This window comes from Salvelinus alpinus, chromosome 4 (assembly GCF_045679555.1).
Source record: "Salvelinus alpinus chromosome 4, SLU_Salpinus.1, whole genome shotgun sequence".
NCBI lineage: Eukaryota > Metazoa > Chordata > Actinopteri > Salmoniformes > Salmonidae > Salvelinus > Salvelinus alpinus.
The window spans coordinates 41,345,889-41,364,512 of record NC_092089.1 but is presented as its reverse complement, the minus strand read 5'-3'; the positions used below and the strand labels follow the sequence as shown (position 1 = coordinate 41,364,512).

Sequence of the window (18,624 nt, the reverse complement as noted above, 5' to 3'; positions counted from 1 at the left end):
AAAGGAAGAGAAGAGAGAGAGATGGGCGTTTACAGGGACTAGTTGTTGGTTTGTCTGAGCGAGCCAGTCTCCATCGATCCCCCTGACCCACATCAGACAGGTTACAGACAGACAGACTGACTGAGCCTTATTGGAGAAAGTGCACACACAGAGCACAGACAGAGAAAAAGATGAACTCTCTCACTGACTGCTGAAGTCCCTGCCTGGCCTGCTGGGCTGAGGGAATATGTCTCTCTCTCACACACCCAGACCCAGGCTGGTAAGATAGTAGGACGCATGGACGCTATCTTCATTTGAACAATGTGAATTTCTGTCTGTCGAATGCTTTAAAGTTACAACTGCAGAGAGTTAAAACGATATCTTTGGCTAGTTTGCTTCAATAGAATGTCTTGGAAAAGAGGTTTGACTGGCAACATGAGTGAATGATTTATGAATAAGAGTGTGGGGCCTGGTTTGGTCTTGTAACCAATGAGAATTGTTCCAAGACTAAACACAACCTAAATGGTCTGTGCTTGTGTTCTGAATGTGTGTTTATAGTAGTCACAGTATTGACTTCAGGGAGGCCCATCTACTGTGTGTGGGCTGTATGTTTCTACTCTCTTCACAGGAGCTATTGTTGTTCACCTGTGAGTGTGTGTGTCTGCGTGTGTGTGTCAGCACTGTACGTTGGGGTTCTGTGGTCCTCACCTTTCCCTCTCGCTGTCTTTTCTTGTGTGTGTGTGTGTGTGTGTGTGTATGTGTGTGGCTCCCACAGGAGATTTGGATGGCCACTGGTTGGACCATGCGTCATGGCATAGCAGCGAGGCCTCCCCAATGTCTTTGGTGAGACATGCGGAGCCCTGCCCCTTACCCCTCTCCTCCTCCCCTCCTCACCCTCTCAGAGTCCTTTGTCATTTCATGTTTGCTTTGTTTTATTTACACCTCCGCATGGGTTTTCTTCTTTCTTTCTGTTTTTTATCCCACACCTGTAGGGGACAGTCAAAGGGGGAAAAGAAAAACTATTGAGCAGGCATTTTTGTCCGACTCAACACACAACACCTTATCTGAGAGGCAAAAGAAAATGGTGCGCTTTGGGGGCCACTCATTGGAAGAGGACGCAGAATGGTGCGAACCCCAGGTTAAAGACTCTGGCGTTGACACATGCAGTAGCACTACCCTAAACGAGGACAATCAGCATAGCCATAGTGAGAAGGTACTGGAGACTATGTAGCCAAAAATCTGCATTTTGTTCTTTTTTTCTTTATTTTTCTTTACCTACCTCCTCCGGTCTTTGTTATCTGTCACTAATTGTTAAATAGTAGACACGTTTATTCTTTTTTAAATTTGAATTGATTGATTTTTCTTTGAACTTCGTCTTTATTATTTTTCCAGGGAATTGATCAGATTGATTTCCTTTCGACAGCAGCTTGCTGGGTGTTGCTGAAATAGGAGATGGGGAAACCCTCTTTATTGTTCTGCTGTTTGCTCTCTGGCAGCTTAAAGATCCATCCAGGAGCATTGAAACACAACCCTCTTTTTGTCATGGCACACAGCAATGTCCACTCCTCTAGTTGCATGTTGCTAGTTGCTCTGTCTGTTTTGTTATTGTTACTGTAGCGGCCATCTTAGTAACGTTACAGTAGGGTAACGACACCTACCTCTCACAGACACAGGCCTCTAGTCCCTCACTGGAATGACCCCTCCTCTCCCAACATACACTACCTAGTCAAGTCATTATCCCCCTAGAGCTCCACTCAGTCTAATACCAAAACTAAACCAAGCACTTATAACAGGAACGATTGGATTTGTTTTGCACAGACAAAGTTATGTTTTTCTTTTTTTCCCTTCCACTGTCATGTTTGTTGTGATTTCATTTTTTAAAAATCTCTCTTCATCTTGGCCTTAATCATCGCGCTGTGCTGTTCTTTTGGGAGTTTTCGCCCATAAATCCTACTTCGGTTCACCTCTTTTTGTTGTTGTTGCATAATTACATGTTTTCTTCATCTGCTTCTAACTGCTCCAGTGTGGAGGTGTAGTGCTGTGTGTAGCAGGGCAGAGAGTGGTGGAGTGCAGTCTCAACCTCCCTCTGCCTTCAGCTAAGGCCTCCCTCACAGACCATCAGACAAAATCTACACTCATCCAAACTCCACTGGATTTGATGCCAATGTGTCTGAGTTTTAAGTGAGATGTTCTAGATACAGTGCAGATTTTCTCAGATGGTTTGTGTGGAGCTTCTGCTCTGCGGTGACGAGGAGGGCGTGATGGTTTGCCTATTTTACCCTGCATGGGGTGCTGAATGCTCTCTACCTCTTTCCTGTTGGCAGGATCACACACGCCCTGGCATTGGATGTGCAAAATGTTCATTGAATAACACTTTTGTGTGATACATTTATCATAACATACCTAGAAAAATGTGAATTGAATCGTTTTAGTGAAAATAGTACCTAAAATCAGATTGAAGTACTTCCATGAAGTATGTTTATGGACATAGTTAATCACTGCTTAAAAGGTGGGCTGTGTTATTGTAAATATTGTTTTATTTTGCCATTGTTTTAACATTTTGCCTTCAACTACAGTACGTATAACTGTGATGCAGTAGATACAATTATCTTTTTGATTTTGATTAATTTAGTTATCTAATTGATTTTGATGAACTTTTATTATCTAATTGTGACAATCCGACTAATCCCAAAAGAAAAAAATGGTTATATTATCTGAAATAGAAAGGATAGAGACAGAGCTATAATCACTAGATTAGATAACTAACCAGAGCTTGTGTGATCGTTCATTAAGTCAAATGAAGTGATACCCTCCCACCTCACCCCACCCTTCACATGATACACACTTTTCTGAAGAAGTCTTTTTAAAGTGATTGAAGTGAATCTGGTGTGGATGAGTTGTGAAAGGTGTGTTGTTGCTGTGTGTGTTCCTATAGCATCCAGTGACATGGCAACCCTCCAAAGATGGGGAGCGCCTAATAGGGCGGATTCTGCTCAACAAGCGGATGAAGGATGGAAGTGTACCTCGAGACTCAGGAGCACTGCTGGGACTGAAGGTGAGTCTGCCCTGTCTGTCTGACCTCTCTGTCTGGACTTCTGTCTATCTACTGGGACCAGTCTGACCTCATGGTCAGAGGCCGTTTATTATTACAGCTGTCCATCACTATTCAAAGGTTGCTTCCCAAATGGTATCCTATTCCGTATGTAGAGGAAATGTGTTGCCGTTTGGGCCTCGCTAAAGAGTATACGCAGCGGACATATGTCTTATTGACATAATTTTCTGGTTGTAAACTGGTTTTGTGGTTGAGGAAAAAGACGTTGCTAAAAAGACATGAACAAACCGTCCTTATCAACATCTAGTACAACCTGATCATGACATCATAATGGAGTCCTTACTACCAGGTATTCAGGGCTCAAAAGGCTCGTACTGAAGATGATCTAAACATTTTGGAATGATATTTTTAAATTGTATTTTATGAGTGGACACTACACCTTGGTATCAGAACAAAATAAGAACGCTCAAATTCTTCACCACAATAAGCAATGTTTTCATATTATTTGTAGAAACTATGTTGTGGCTATTTTTATCTGCATATACATTTTGAAGTGATATGTGTGGGTGCCTTGCCTAATTATGAATGACATGGGCCTCCCGGGTGGCGCAGTGGTCTAGGGCACTGCATCGCAGTGCTAACTGCGCCACCAGAGTCTCTGGGTTCGCGCCCAGGCTCTGTCGCAGCCGGCCGCGACCGGGAGGTCCGTGGGGCGACGCACAATTGGGCCAGCGTCGTCCGGGTTAGGGAGGGTTTGGCCGGTAGGGATATCCTTGTCTCATCGCGCTCCAGCGACTCCTGTGGCGGGCCGGGTGCAGTGCACGCTAACCAAGGGGGCCGGGTACACGGTGTTTCCTCCGACACATTGGTGCGGCTGGCTTCCGGGTTGGAGGCGCGCTGTGTTAAGAAGCAGTGCGGCTTGGTTGGGTTGTGCTTCGGAGGACGCATGGCTTTCGACCTTCGTCTCTCCCGAGCGCGTACGGGAGTTGTAGAATGAGACAAGATAGTAATTACTAGCGATTGGATACCACAAAAAGGGGGGGAGAAAATGGGATAAAATTTAAAAAAATAAAATAATAATAATAATTATGAATGACATAATTGTATTATTCATGATTTAATATTAATTAGGCGGCTAATTATTTCCTTGATTTAATATTAATGAGCTGTGTTCTTGATATCAAATACTTTATGTTCATGACTGTGTTCCAAATGGCACCCTATTCCTTATATAGCGTACTTATTTTTACCAGAGCCCTGGTCAAAAGTAGTGTACTATATGGGGAATAGGGGGCCATGTGGGATGCGAGTGTGTGTATCCAAACATGCTCACATTGAACCTTTTTAATCAACGACATTCATTGGCTCAGTGCAAAAAAAACTCTCCAAAACTCTTCCTGCGTCCCAAACTGCAACCCATTCCCTATATAGTGTGCTACTTTTAACCAGGGACCTGGTAGTAGTGCACTATATAAGGAGTAGTGTACCATTTGGGACTCAGCATCTAAACTACCAGATGCCGTGAGAGCGTAATATGCAGTGTGGTTATGTAGAAAAGCCTATTTGAAATGTTCAGTCAGAGACAATGTCCCTTTACTGTAGATATGAGATCACATCTGAAACATTGTGATTGTACAGCTTATTCCCCATTATGTACAGTACTGTAACTAGGCTACTAAACATATGTCCCATATTTACAGTATATCATTAATGATGGGTAGATCTTTATTAGATGGATTAGATGGGTAGATCTTCTGATGAAAAGTATCTTAGGTTTTCTTAACTCTTCCTAATGCATTCATTTGAATGATCTGTACAGCTTGGGCTGGTTTAAGATCTTAGCACACACAGCTAGCCAAAGCACAGTGAGTGGCTAGCACATTGAGGGGCTAGCACAGTGAGGGGCTAACACAGTGAGGGGCTAGCACAGTGAGGGGCTAGCACATTGAGGGGCTAGCACAGTGAGGGGCTAGCACAGTGAGGGGCTAGCACATTGAGGGGCTAGCACAGTGAGAGGCTAGCACAGTGAGGGGCTAGCACAGTGAGGGGCTAGCACATTGAGGGGCTAGCACAGTGAGGGGCTAACACAGTGAGGGGCTAGCACAGTGAGGGGCTAGCACAGTGAGGGGCTAGCACAGTGAGGGGCTAACACAGTGAGGGGCTAGCACAGTGAGGGCCATCAGGAGAGAAAAGGAAAATGGCAAGATGGGAAAATCATTAATGATTGAATGAGCTTCCTGAATTGGTATGTTTGTGTCTGGTCAGTGCCTCTTTGTGCTGTACGGTACGCTATGTGTTTTTCCTCGCTCAGCAGCAAGCAGTGACCCGCCAGTCTGTTTGTCTCTCTCTCTTTCTAACTATCTATCTATCCATCTCTCACTCTCGGTCCCTTTCCCTTTCTCGCTCTCTCTCGCCCAGCTGTTACATAAAGCCATTTCATTTAGGAGTCTTCCCTAAGCTCCTTTGTATGTTGGCATTCAACTGCCATTAAGAGGGGATTTTATTTGTCTGATGCCTGTGGAGGGAGAGCGGTTCAGGGGCTTACAGAGTAGAGCAGAGCTGGGCTGCCTGGCCTGCTATAGGCCCCCCAGGCCTCAAGTGTTCCAGCACAATGGAGAGAGAGCACCATGCAGAGAGAGGTGGCCCCAGGGTTCCAACACAACACACAGGGACATTCAACATTATGAAAAAAAGATGTACATTTTGACTAAACATGTAGCTACTTTCTCTATTCAAGAATAGCACCCTATGGGCAGAATGATGCTATGTGGCTACATTTAGAATTAGGCCTAGATCTGCAGGTTGTATTTTACCATGTGTGAATTGAATTCACACATGGATTTTCAAACATGGTCAATAAATATGTTTCTATGAAACAAGGTGATCAGTGCATCCATATTCCTTCCCTGCCAGGCTGCTTACACCATATTGAGGGTGTGATTATCTTACAGTGTAATACTATAACAAATACAATACATGTTGATGTGTGTTGCTTCCTTCATAGGTGGTGGGTGGAAAGATGACAGAATCTGGTAGACTTTGTGCTTTCATCACTAAAGTGAGGAAAGGAAGTCTAGCGGACACTGTTGGACACCTCAGACCAGGTACCTACTGATCTCATTTTATACTCATTGAAATAACTACATCCCTTACCATGGTTAGAACTACACTTATTATGTGTAGAACTACATTTACCATGTTTAGAACTTCACTTACTATGCTTAGAACTACACGTACCAGGCTTAGAACTACACTTTCTACCTTTAGAACTACACTTATTATGTGTAGAACTACATTTACCATGTTTAGAACTACACTTACTATGTTTAGAACTACATTAGCCATGTTTAGAATGACACTTACCATGCTTAGAACTACGCTTACTACCTTTAGAACTACACTTATTATGTGTAGAACTACATTTACCATGTTTAGAACTTCACTTACTATGTTTAGAACTACATTTACCATGTTTAGAAGTACACTTACTGTGTTTAGACCCGCATTTACCATGTTTAGAAGTACACTTACTGTGTTTAGAAGTACACTTACTGTACTTAGAACTACATTTACCATGTTTAGAAGTACACTTCCTATGTTTAGAACTGCATTCACCATGTTTAGAAGTACACTTACTGTGTTTAGAACTACACGTATAGATTTCTTCAAGCACGCTGAAGATTGTCAATACATTTTTCATGTACACAGCACTGTAGATTTAATAAGCTACTTCAGTGATTCAAGAAACATTTGGATTACTTGGTGAACTGGGTCAGAACCTTGTTTTAACTTCTGACACCCTTTGACCTTCATTTAATAGCACTAATTACAACATGTATGAACTAGACAGATGTGCTGTTATTTGTTACCATAAGGGTTGTGACCGAGGCCTATTCAATTATTTATAATATTACCTTAGCAGGACAATTACAATGCTGTACTGTTTGTTTATGTGTGCTGTGTTTTCTACAGTACCATTCATATTCTCCTTTTTTTCATCATGTGCCTGCTCATGTTTATCATGTTTTTAACTATATTTATAACTATGCTTCCCGTGTTCATAACTGCACCGTGCCAGCTGACGTCTTGGTGTGTGGATGACTGACAGCATCTCTTGTTTCACAGGCGACCAGGTGCTGGAGTGGAACGGGAGGTTTTTACAAGGAGCCACATTTAAAGAAGTTTACAATATCATTCTAGAATCAAAGCCAGAACCCCAGGTGGAACTGGTGGTCTCAAGGCCCATAGGGTAAGACCTCACAACAGCAACTACACGTATTACTACTGAACCATCAAAACTACAGTGTATTCACATTCATACATTTGTAGAAATATGTTTCTGGCAGAGGAGAGAGAAGATGTGAGAAAAGGAAAAAAGGGGGCTGAGTGTGTTTGAATGTAATTTGTTTTGCTAGGACCGGCTTGTTTATTTAACATATCTGCCTCCCAACCATCCCTCCTTTCCTCCCTCCCAATATCCCTCCCCTCCATCAGTCCTCCAGTGTGATGACAGTGTCAGAGGCTCATATGGGACTAGCAGTGCGGCACAATGAAATGAACGGTGGCTGCCGCCTCTCTCTCTCTCTCTCTCTCTCTCTCTCTCTCTCTCTCTCTCTCTCTCTCTCTCTCTCTCTCTCTCTCTCTCTCTCTCTCCCTCTCTGTGTCTCACTACCCACTCTCCCCCCTCTCCTCCACAAACAGCGGGATGCCAATCGTTTTTGAAAGTAGAGATACCCAGAGAAATCAGAAACCCCTTTGCTTTGTCAGTGTCTATATTTGTCCTGCTTTGTATTGCTGAGGGAGGGAGCTGCTGTACAGGAGAATGAAGACTAATGCTCTTCTTAGGACCATTAAAATACAGTGCATTCAGCATTAGCACCAATTGATCCCGTCCCCCCCACCCCTCCCCCCTCTCTCTCTCCTTTCAGAGATATTCCTCGGATACCAGACAGCACACATGCACAACTGGAATCAAGTAAGTCTGGCTTTTCTTTCATTTCCCAATGATAACTAATTAGCCTGCGTTAATTAATCAACCTTGAAATATCAAGCCAAGGTATTGTCAGGGAGAGGTGATGATATCTAATTTCTATCTCTCTACCCTACTTGCTTTCTCTCCCCTCCCCCTCCTCTCTCTCCCTCTTCCTCTCCTTGAAGTATGTTACCAACATTAGTGTTTCAGATTTGATCATGTGACCTCCTCCCTGTCTGTCCTGTCTCAGGTTCGAGTTCCTTTGAGTCTCAGAAGATGGATCGCCCCTCTATCTCTGTCACGTCTCCCATGAGCCCCGGGATGCTGCGGGACGCCCCCCAGTACCTGTCAGGACAGCTCTCAGTGAGTACCCTACCACAATACCCACAATACACCATGGCTCTGTCTGGGCCTACATTACCTGCAGGAAAGGATCATACAGTGTAGATTCACACAGAGGGTTTGAGAACAGATGTTTTCTTTCTCTGCAGTATTCAGGGAGAGTAGCTGGAGATCTGGAGAGTAGCTGGAGATCTGGAGAGTAGCTGGAGATCTGGAGAGTAGCTGGAGATCTGGAGAGTAGCTGTAGATCTGGAGAGTAGCTGGAGTTCTGGAGAGTAGCTGGAGATCTGGAGAGTAGCTGGAGATCTGGAGAGTAGCTGGAGCTCTGGAGAGTAGCTGGAGCTCTGGAGAGTAGCTGTAGATCTGGAGAGTAGCTGGAGATCTGGAGAGTAGCTGTAGATCTGGAGAGTAGCTGGAGATCTGGAGAGTAGCTGGAGATCTGGAGAGTAGCTGGAGATCTGGAGAGTAGCTGGAGATCTGGAGAGTAGCTGGAGATCTGGAGAGTAGCTGGAGAGTAGCTGGAGATCTGGAGAGTAGCTGGAGATCTGGAGAGTAGCTGGAGATCTGGAGAGTAGCTGGAGATCTGGAGAGTAGCTGGAGGTCTGGAGAGTAGCTGGAGATCTGGAGAGTAGCTGGAGAGTAGCTGGAGATCTGGAGAGTAGCTGGAGGTCTGGAGAGTAGCTGGAGAGTAGCTGGAGCTCTGGAGAGTAGCTGGAGCTCTGGAGAGTAGCTGGAGCTCTGAGAGTTGTTCAGTTAGACCCATCCCAACCCAGCATAGGACCACAGATCATGTTGCCCTGAACCATATTGCTTATTATCTGATGCCTAATATACTCTTGGGGGAAGTGAGTAAAAGGCTTGTCAGTTAAGATAAACATGGAAGGAATAAACTCTGAAACTCAGGAGGCCAGACGGAAATAGACTAATGCTAACCTCCAACACTTATTTTGTTGTCTCAACACTCAGGATATTTAGTTTCTTGGTGAATACCAGCCGATATCAGTCAATATTTATATATCAGTCTATCAAGTCCATAGTGTATTTGTTTATCAGAAGAGGTGAGAATGTTTGATAGTTGACTGTGTGTCTGTTAACACTGTACGCCTTCTACTGTAATGTTGCTCTCCAGTAAAACTGCTCCTAGAGCCAGAGAAGGAAGGAAGAGAAGGAAGGAAGAGAAGGAAGCTTTTGATGTCAGTGTTCTTTCTGCTTGTTGTTGTTTTCTTTGGCGAGGAGGGGAGATCTAATCTGTGCTGCTGCTAGCGTCTCCGCCTGGCTTCTCTCCTCTCCTGTCTGTATGTAACGGGAGCATGGCGGAGCAGAGTGAGAGCCAGGGAGAGAAGGAGCACAGAGAGAGGTAGCAGGCACACACAGGCCCTCCAGTATTCATAGGCCTACACCCAGGAGGCCCATGCTGACAGTTATGACGCAAATAGAACCCAGTCAGCCAATCAGGCTGCAGTTCTGATCTCTGCAATCCCTACCTGTAGCACTCAGCCCCACACCACTCAGATCCAGAAGTTCTCTCCATTTCATCAATGAGCTGACCTTGAAACCAAAACAAGAGTATTTGAATCGTACTGTAGTTAATATACTGTAGTTATACTGTAATTAATATACTGTAATTAATATACTGTAATTAATATACTGTAGTACATTACCTTGTTGGATCAAGTGCCAGCTGAATAATACGTTGGATGCAGTTAGAAATTATAATGTTTTCTTATTATTATTTGTATTATTTTCAAACCTTGTTGAGGGAACAATTGGAATTGAATACGTCATTGTAACGCAAATGTTAAATGAAGAAAGGAAGGAAAGTTACCGTCCAGAGAGCACGGAAGGGAATGCTTAGTTAGAAGTCATCAATCCTTTTCTGTGAAAGCGGGAGCAGAGCAGCCTCTTCCTCTCTCTGAGGTTTACGGTGTGGAGGTACAGGAACCACAGATAAGGCTCCAAGACAATACAACACATTAGTGAATAATGAGATGCAGATTGATGCTAATGAACGGTGGGGAAAAACACACACACTGCCAGATTGACTCTCCGTCCCCTCCTCCTCAAAATGTGTTTGTGTTATTGTGGCGCTGGTTAGAGTCCAGTGAGTGTGTTTTGTTGGTTGTTTTATGTTTTTTTGGTTTCATTGCATTTTTCTTTGTTGTTGTTTAATTTTGCTTATCCAGAGCCAAAGCCTTAGTAGAAGAACAGCGCCTTTTGTCCCTAGGGTCCAGGTAAACACCTGTCTGACTCACAGACTGACTCTCTTTGGTCTTCGCTCGCCTTTTTCTTTTGCCTTTTTGGTTTCCTCCATCTTGGAAAATGCATACCAGGGAAATGGCGGCATCTTTCCCTTGCAGTGCGGTGCATTATGTCATTATTATTATTATTATTCATTGATACCATATAACATGATCATACGGTTATGCCAGGAGTCTCGACTCTTTGCATGACTAACTAATCTAAAGGAAATATTTCAGAGAGACACCCTTCCATTGCCAGATCCTGTAGCCTACACTCAACAGCAACAACAAGCTCAAACACATTGTTCAACATCAAATCACATGCGCCGAATACAACAAGTGTAGACCTTACTGTGAGATGTTTTCTTACAAGCCCTTAACCGACAGTGCAGTTCAAGAAGGGCAAAAAAAATATTTACCAAATAAACTAAAAAGTAACACAATAACATAACAATAACGAGGCTATATACAGGGGGTACCGAGTCAGTGTGCGGGGGTACAGGTTAGAGGTAATTTGTACATGTAGGTAGGGGTGAAGTGACTATGCATTTGAAGTGACTGTCCATTTGATTAATTGTTCAGCAGTTTTATGGTTTGGTGGGTTGAAGCTGTTAAGGATTCTTTTGGTCCTAGACTTGGCGCCCCGGTACCGCTTGCCCTGCGGTAGCAGAGAAAACAGTCTATGACTTGGGTGACTGGAGTCTCTGACAATTTTATGGGCTTTCCTCTGACACCGCCTATTATATAGGTCCTGGATTGCAGGAAGCTTGGCCCCAGTGATGTACTGGGCCGCCCCCACTTCCCTCTGTAGCACCTTACAGTCAGATGCTGACCGGTCAGATGCTGAGCAGTTGCCATACCAGGCGGTGAGGCAAATGGTCAGGATGCTCTCAATGGTGCAGCTATTAGAACTTTTTCAGTATCTGAGGGCCCATGTCATGTCTCCTGAGGGGGAAAAGGTTTTGTCGTGCCCTCTTCACGACTGTCTTGGTGTGTTTCAAGGAACTTGAAACTCTCGACCCGCTTCACTACAGCCCCGTTGATGTTAATGGGGGCCTGTTCAGCCCGCCTTTTCTTGTAGTCCACGATCAGCTCCTTTGTCTTGCCCACATTGAGGGAGAGGTTGTTGTCCTGGCACCACACTGCCAGTTCTCTGACCTCCTCCCTATAGGCTGTCTCATCGTTGTCGGTGATCAGGCCTAACGCTGTTGTGTCGTCATCAAACTTAATAATGGTGTTGGAGTCATGCTTGGCCTCACAGTCGTGGGTGAACAGGGAGTACAGGAGGGGACTAAGCACGCACCCCCGAGGGGCCCCCGTGTTGTGGATCAGAGTGGCAGATGTGTTGTTGCCTACCCTTACCACCTGGGGGCGGCCCGTCAGGAAGTCCAGGATCCAGTTGCAGAGGGAGGTATTTAGTCCCAGCGTCCTTAGCTTAGTGATGAGCATCGTGGGCACTATGGTGTTGAACGCTGAGCTCTAGTCAATGAACAGCATTCTCACATAGGTGTTCCTTTTGTCCAGGTGAGAAAGGGCAGTGTGGAGTGTGATTGAGATTGCGTCAACTGTGGATCTGTTGGGACGGTATGCGAATTGGAGTGGATCTAGGGTATCCGGGAGGATGCTGTTGACGTGAGCCAAGACTAGCCTTTCAAAGCACTTCTTGGCTACCGACGTGAGTGCTATGGGGCGGTAATCATTTAGGCAGGTTACCGTCGCTTCCTTGGGCACAGGGACTGGTCTGCTTGAAACATGTAGGTATTACAGGCTCAGTCAGGGAGAGGTTGAAAATGTCAGTGAAGTCACATGTCAGTTGGTCCGCGCATGCTTTGAGTACACATCCTGGTAATCCATCTGGCCCTGTGGCTTTGAATGTTGACCCGTTTAAAGGTCTTGCTCACATTGGCTACCGAGAGCGTTATCACACAGTCATCCAGAATAGCTGGTGCTCTCGTGCATGCTTCAGTGTTGGTTGCCTTGAAGCGAGCATAAAAGGCATTTAGCTCATCTGGTAGGCTCGCGTCACTGGGCAGCTTGTGTCTGGGTTTCCCTTTGTAGTCCGTAATAGTTTTCAATGTGACATGCTGGTGAAAATTTGGTAAAACTGATTTAAGTTTGCCTGCATTAAAGTCCCCGGCCACTAGGAGCGCCGCTTCTGGGTGAGCATTTTCTTGTTTGCTTATGGCCTTATAGAGTTGGTTGAGTGTGGTCCTAGTGCCAGCATCGGTCTGTGGTGGTAAATAGACGGCTACGATTAATATAGATGAGAACTCTCTTGGTAGATAGTGTGGTCTACAACTTACCATAAGGTACTCTACCTCAGGCGAGCAATACCTCGAGACTTCTTTAATATTAAACATCGCGCACCAGCTGTTATTGACAAAAAGACACACACTCCCACCCCTCATCTTACCAGACGTAGCTAATCTGTTCTGCCGGTGCATGGAAAATCCCTCCAGCGTGTCGTCGTTCAGCCACGATTCTGTGAAACATAAGATATTACAGTTCTTAATGTCCCGTTGGTAGGATAATCGTAATCGTAGGTCATCAATTTTGATGGCAGTGGGAGTTTACTCGCACGCCTACGGATTCTCCAAAGGCAGCCCGATCTGCGTTCTCATCCTCCGTCTTTTCTTCACGCAAATGACGGGGATCTGGGCCTGTTCCCGGGAGAGCAGTGTATCTTTCTCGTCGGACTCGTTAAAGGAAAAAGCTTCTTCCAGTTTGTGGTGAGTAATCGCTGTTCTGACGTCCAGAAGTTATTTTCGGTCATAAGAGACGGTAGCAGCAACATTATGTACAAAATACAGTGGCAAGAAAAAGTATGTGAACCCTTTGGAATTCCCTGGATTTCTGCATAATTTAGTCATAAGATTTGATCTGATCTTCATCTTAGTCACAACAATAGACAAACACAGTGAGCTTAAACTAATAACACACAAATTATTGTATTTTTCTTGTCTATATTGAATACATAATTTAAACATTCACAGTGTAGGTTGGAAAAAGTATGTGAACCCCTAGGCTAATGACTTTTCCAAAAGTTAATTGGAGTCAGGAGTCAGCTAACCTGGAGTACAATCAATGAGACGAGATTGGAGATGTTGGTTAGAGCTGTCTTGCCCTATAAAAAACACTCAGAAAATTTGAGTTTACTATTCACAAGAAGTAGTTCCTGATGTGAACCATGCCTCGAAAACAGAGATCTCAGATTAAGAGTTGTTGACTTGCATAAAGCTGGAAAGGGTTACAAAAGTATATTTTAAAGCCTTGATGTTCATCAGTCCACGGTAAGACAAATTGTCTATAAATGGAGAAAGTTCAGCACTGTTGCTACTCTCTTTAGCAGTGGCCGTCCTGCAAAGATGACTGCAAGAGCACAGCGCAGAATGCTCAATGAGGTTAAGAAGAATCCTAGAGTGTCAGCTAAAGACTTACAGAAATCTCTGGAACATGCTTACATCTCTGTTGACAAGTCTACGATACGTAAAACACTAAACAAGAATGGGGTTCATGGGAGGACACCACGGAAGAAGCCACTGCACGTCTGAAGGTTGCAAAAGAGCACCTGGATATTCCACAGCGCTTCTGGCAAAATATTCTGTGGACAGATTAAACTAAAGTTGAGTTGTTTGGAGGTGACACACAACACTATGTGTGGAGAAAAAAGCACAGCACACCAACATCAAAACCTCATCCCAACTGTAAAGTATGGTGGGGGGAGCATCATGGTTTGGGGCTGCCTCAGGGCCTGGACAGCTTGCTATCATCGACAGAAAAATGAATTCCCAAGTTTACCAAGACATTTTGCAGGAGAATAAGGCTATCTGTCTGTCAATTGAAGCGCAACAGAAGTTGGGTGATACAACGACCCAATAAACAGAAGTAAATTAACAACAGAATGGCTTCAACACAAGAAAATACGCCTTTTGGAGTGGCCCAGTCAGAGTCATGACCTCAACCTGATTTAAAATGCTGTGGAATGACCTCGAGAGCCTTTCACACCAGACATCCTAAGAATATTGCTAAACTGAAACAGTTTTGTAAAGATGAATGGTCCAAAATTCCTCCTGACAGTTGTGCAGGTCTGATCCGCAACTACAGAAAACGTTTGGTTGAGTTTATTGCTGCCAAAGGAGGGTCAACCGGTTATTAAATCCAAGGGTTCACATACTTTTCCCACCCTACACTGTGAATGTTTACACTGTGAATGTTTACAATAAAGACATGAACACATATAATTGTTTGTGTGTTATTAGTTTAAGCAGACTGTGTATGTCTATTGTTGTGACTTAGATGAAGATCAGATCAAATGTTATGACCAATTTATGCAGAAATCCAGGTCATTCCAAAGGGTTCAAATACTTTTTCTTGCCACTGTAAGTTAAAAAGTAAGTTACAAACAACGCAAAAAAATGAACAAAATAGCACAATTGGTTACGGGCATGTAAAACATCAGCCATCCTCTTCAGCGCCATCTTAACATGTTAGCTGTCATGAGACTTTTGTACCTAGTCAGCTACAACAGTGCTCCACATTGGCAATTAAAGGAGGGTGTCTCCTTAAATGTTTTAGTAAAACTATTACATTTTGTGGGACAAATAAATTAGCTTATTTGCGGTGTGGAACATGAAACTAGACTGGACTCTCGTCCTCATTGGCTTGACTCCCTTAAGCCCTGAATCGGTTGCCATAACAACAGCGGTCAACAACTGCTAATCATGAACACAACGTTTGGGAAATATTTATGTTGACATTTTTGAATGGCCATAAGTTTCACGTTACAGTTAAAAGTGGGCTAAGATAACTGTCCCTTATTTTAAAGCAGATTTAAAATAATACTTTATAATTTGAATACAGAATTCACTTGAACTAAACGGGCAAGGTGTCTATCTTACCGTGGGACATTTTTGAGGAGTTGTTTTACTCTAGCTAGCTTGTTACAGTTGGAGTGTGTAGTACTCATGTTATTTGGGAGCTCATATTTGTATATTTGTCCCATCATGTCCTTGTCAAGTATCAGCTTATCTTAGAACAAAATATATATACAGTATACTGTATAGGAGCTTCTGGTATGATATGCACTGTTGGTTTCCTCATTTAAAGGTAGTGTGAGGTGTTGGCTATACATCACCTATCTGTCAGATAAGGAGAGGGTGAGAATGGAAGTCTATAAATAGGTGTGTAGTGTACCCTAGGCTCAGCTCCTAGAGGTAGATCTATTAGCCTTCTGTAGAAGCAGTGTTATGCTCTACTTAACCAGGCCATGCAATAATGTCAATGTAAATGATGTAGCCAACTGTACAGGAATTATAGGCAGTGTAATGTATTACATCAGGGGTTTCAAGGTGAATCTGTCGCTTAAGGGTTGGGCAGTGCTGTAGTATGGTCAGAATTGCACGTACATCTTTTCCATAGGGGACTTCAATGTTGAGGAAGTTTTCCTAGTGCAAGCTGTTTGACCTGAAGGCCCATACTGCCTATGTTGTTTGACAATATCAGATCTCCTGACTGATCTTGTATGTATTAAGTGCTTGCTGTTGCTTTGTATTGCTGCATGCATAATGAAATAACTATGGTAGTCAATGCAATGATTTAAGACTCCTCCCATCATTATCTACATAAGTATGGGCAAGAGCTTAGAAGGCTTGATTTTCCTCTAGTATTTCATTTAATTTTCTTGAAACAAATATTTCCCAAAATTAAAAAGAAATATTATTTCTGTAAATGTTCTTTCTTTCATTTTTTACTTCTAAGTGTTCTCTGTTATGTCCATACTTCGCTCTGACAAGTGTGAAGTGTCTTTGATGCCACTCATGACAGCATGATTGATTTATATGTATATTTTACCTATACACTGAGTATCTGACATTGCATTGCAGGGCTCTACAGTACGACCATTTTACTAGCATATGTGCCAAATATTTTGCTATACGTCCTGGAATTTTAATTTAGGAGCACTAGTACACCTACAAAAATGAAGGATTCTAGCTTTATTACCTCAAATATTTTTCATTGTGCTCCTAAATATCTTCGTGTGTGCCTACACTTTTCAACTTAGGTGCACACGTGCTCCTTGTAAAAAAGGTCAGCGTAGAGGCCTGCATTGTGTTGTATGGTTCCAAATACAATTTCACACTCAGAAGCAGTAAGTGTTCATTTCAAAGCATGTTGGTCTTCATTCTCATGTTGTAGTGGTTTAGATACCAAGAGCCAGGATACTGTAGATATGAATACAGATACACATACTGTATTATCCTTTCCACTCAAACACACCTAGAAAATGTGGCTCGTGCAGCCGCAGGGTAAGATATAGGTCATGGTAAGATATAGGTCATGGTAAGATGTAGGTCATGGTAAGATGTAGGTCATGGTAAGATGTAGGTCATGCTACATACAGTACATATCTGCTTTGTGCACACTATTAAGATAATTTAGGCTCTCATTGTTCAACCTTTGCTACTTTTTGTTGTTGTTGATATGATCATATCATCTCCTTATTTCCGTATCTCAACAAACATGTATGTTTTTATTATCACCCCCCCCCCCCCTGAAGAGCATGTGACCTGCTAATGCCTAATATGTAAACCAGGGGTGGCCACCCCTCCTCCAGGAGAGGTACTGGGTGTACAGGCTTTAACTCCAGCCCTGCTCTAATCTAACACAATCCAGTGATTTGACTAATTAGCTGCTCACCATGCAAGACCTTGATTTGCTGAATCAGGTGTGTTTGTTAGTTAGTATAGAGCAGGGCTGGTGCTAAACCCTGCACACCCAGTAGCTCTCCAAGTGGAGGGTTATGAGGTCACCCTGATATAGAGCCCCCCCCTCCCCACTGGCAGCCCAGTGACCATGTGACCCTGTTCTGTCCCATCCATAGGTGAAACTGTGGTATGACAAAGTGGGCCATCAGCTAATAGTGACCATCCTGGGAGCCAAGGACCTGCCTTCTAGGGAAGATGGCCGCCCCAGGAACCCTTACGTCAAAATCTACTTCCTCCCTGACAGAAGGTAAGAGAAGAGACAGTAACTACGGGATGATAGAGCTAGCAGCATTTTACTTCATTCCATCTACAGCCATTGCTTAGTGGCTAGACCTATCCTCCAATATCCTAAAGTTGCCATTGGTTGAATGATACAGATTTGGGCGCTCGCATGATAGTCTCACTGAATGTTGAATTTATGGTAAGAATGTCTTTGGTTTTATTACTTCTAATTTTTTATTTTTGGTAATTGAATTTGGGGACATGTCACATTGTATTTAAACTGCTATCGTCACAAAGATCATCATGTGATCACGTTGACCTACACCTTCACTGCGCTCAGAGAACCCCTTCTCAGACAGATGGAAGTAATGCTAGAAAGTTGAACAGGGCTCCAACATGACGCTCCCTCCCCAGCTCATCCCATCGTCCTGTGCTGTGTTGACCTGTTCGAGAGGCTTTTCTACCATGGTTGTAAATAAAAACAGTTTGAATTATTGTTCCTCCAGCGACAAAAGCAAGAGGAGAACAAAAACGGTAAAGAAATCCTTAGAGCCCAAATGGAACCAGACCTTTATGTATTCTCCTGTGCACCGGCGGGAGTTCCGTGAGCGCATGTTGGAGATCACCCTGTGGGACCAGGCCAGGGTCAGGGAGGAGGAAAGCGAGTTCCTGGGAGAGGTAAGCCCATCCATCTCTTTTTGTTTCTTTATAGTTTTCTATTGTTTTATGGACAGAGACAGTCGGAAGGTAGTTAGATAGACATGTACAGAGGGACACGGAGATAAGCGGCTGAGGCTATATTTGTAACAGGAGTCGGCAGCGCCACCACTTAACCAGACTCAGGCACTCATCCGTCTCTGATATAATACCAAACATACCCATCCAGTCAGGATTTGGACAGTAACTCTGATAGCTCAACTAATCCAACCAATAGGGTCAAGCTCTTTATAAAACCCTACATTCCATAGGAAGGATGATAGGCTACTGGGGGTTGATGTCATCGACCCATGATGCTTACTGTAACATCAGCACATACTCACATACTCTGTCCTC

At 43.6% G+C, this 18,624-nt stretch overlaps 1 protein-coding gene across 14 annotated transcripts in view; it reads left to right on the top strand.

Moving 5' to 3' along the window:
* Positions 1-18,624, top strand: part of LOC139573661 (regulating synaptic membrane exocytosis protein 2-like) — a 213,728-nt gene that overhangs the window by 114,959 nt on the left and 80,145 nt on the right. For 7 of the 14 annotated variants that reach the window (XM_071397363.1, XM_071397367.1, XM_071397365.1 and 4 more), the window contains 9 exons: positions 755-822; positions 2,915-3,034; positions 6,036-6,135; positions 7,157-7,280; positions 7,960-8,006; positions 8,254-8,366; positions 10,529-10,576; positions 17,466-17,596; positions 18,057-18,249. In XM_071397363.1, the coding sequence (XP_071253464.1) occupies positions 755-822; positions 2,915-3,034; positions 6,036-6,135; positions 7,157-7,280; positions 7,960-8,006; positions 8,254-8,366; positions 10,529-10,576; positions 17,466-17,596; positions 18,057-18,249 (944 nt within the window). Of the gene's footprint in view, positions 1-754; positions 823-971; positions 1,193-2,914; positions 3,035-6,035; positions 6,136-7,156; positions 7,281-7,959; positions 8,007-8,253; positions 8,367-10,528; positions 10,577-17,465; positions 17,597-18,056; positions 18,250-18,624 lie in introns of those variants that run through there. The other 7 variants (XM_071397362.1, XM_071397369.1, XM_071397378.1 and 4 more) reach the window with 4 other exon arrangements.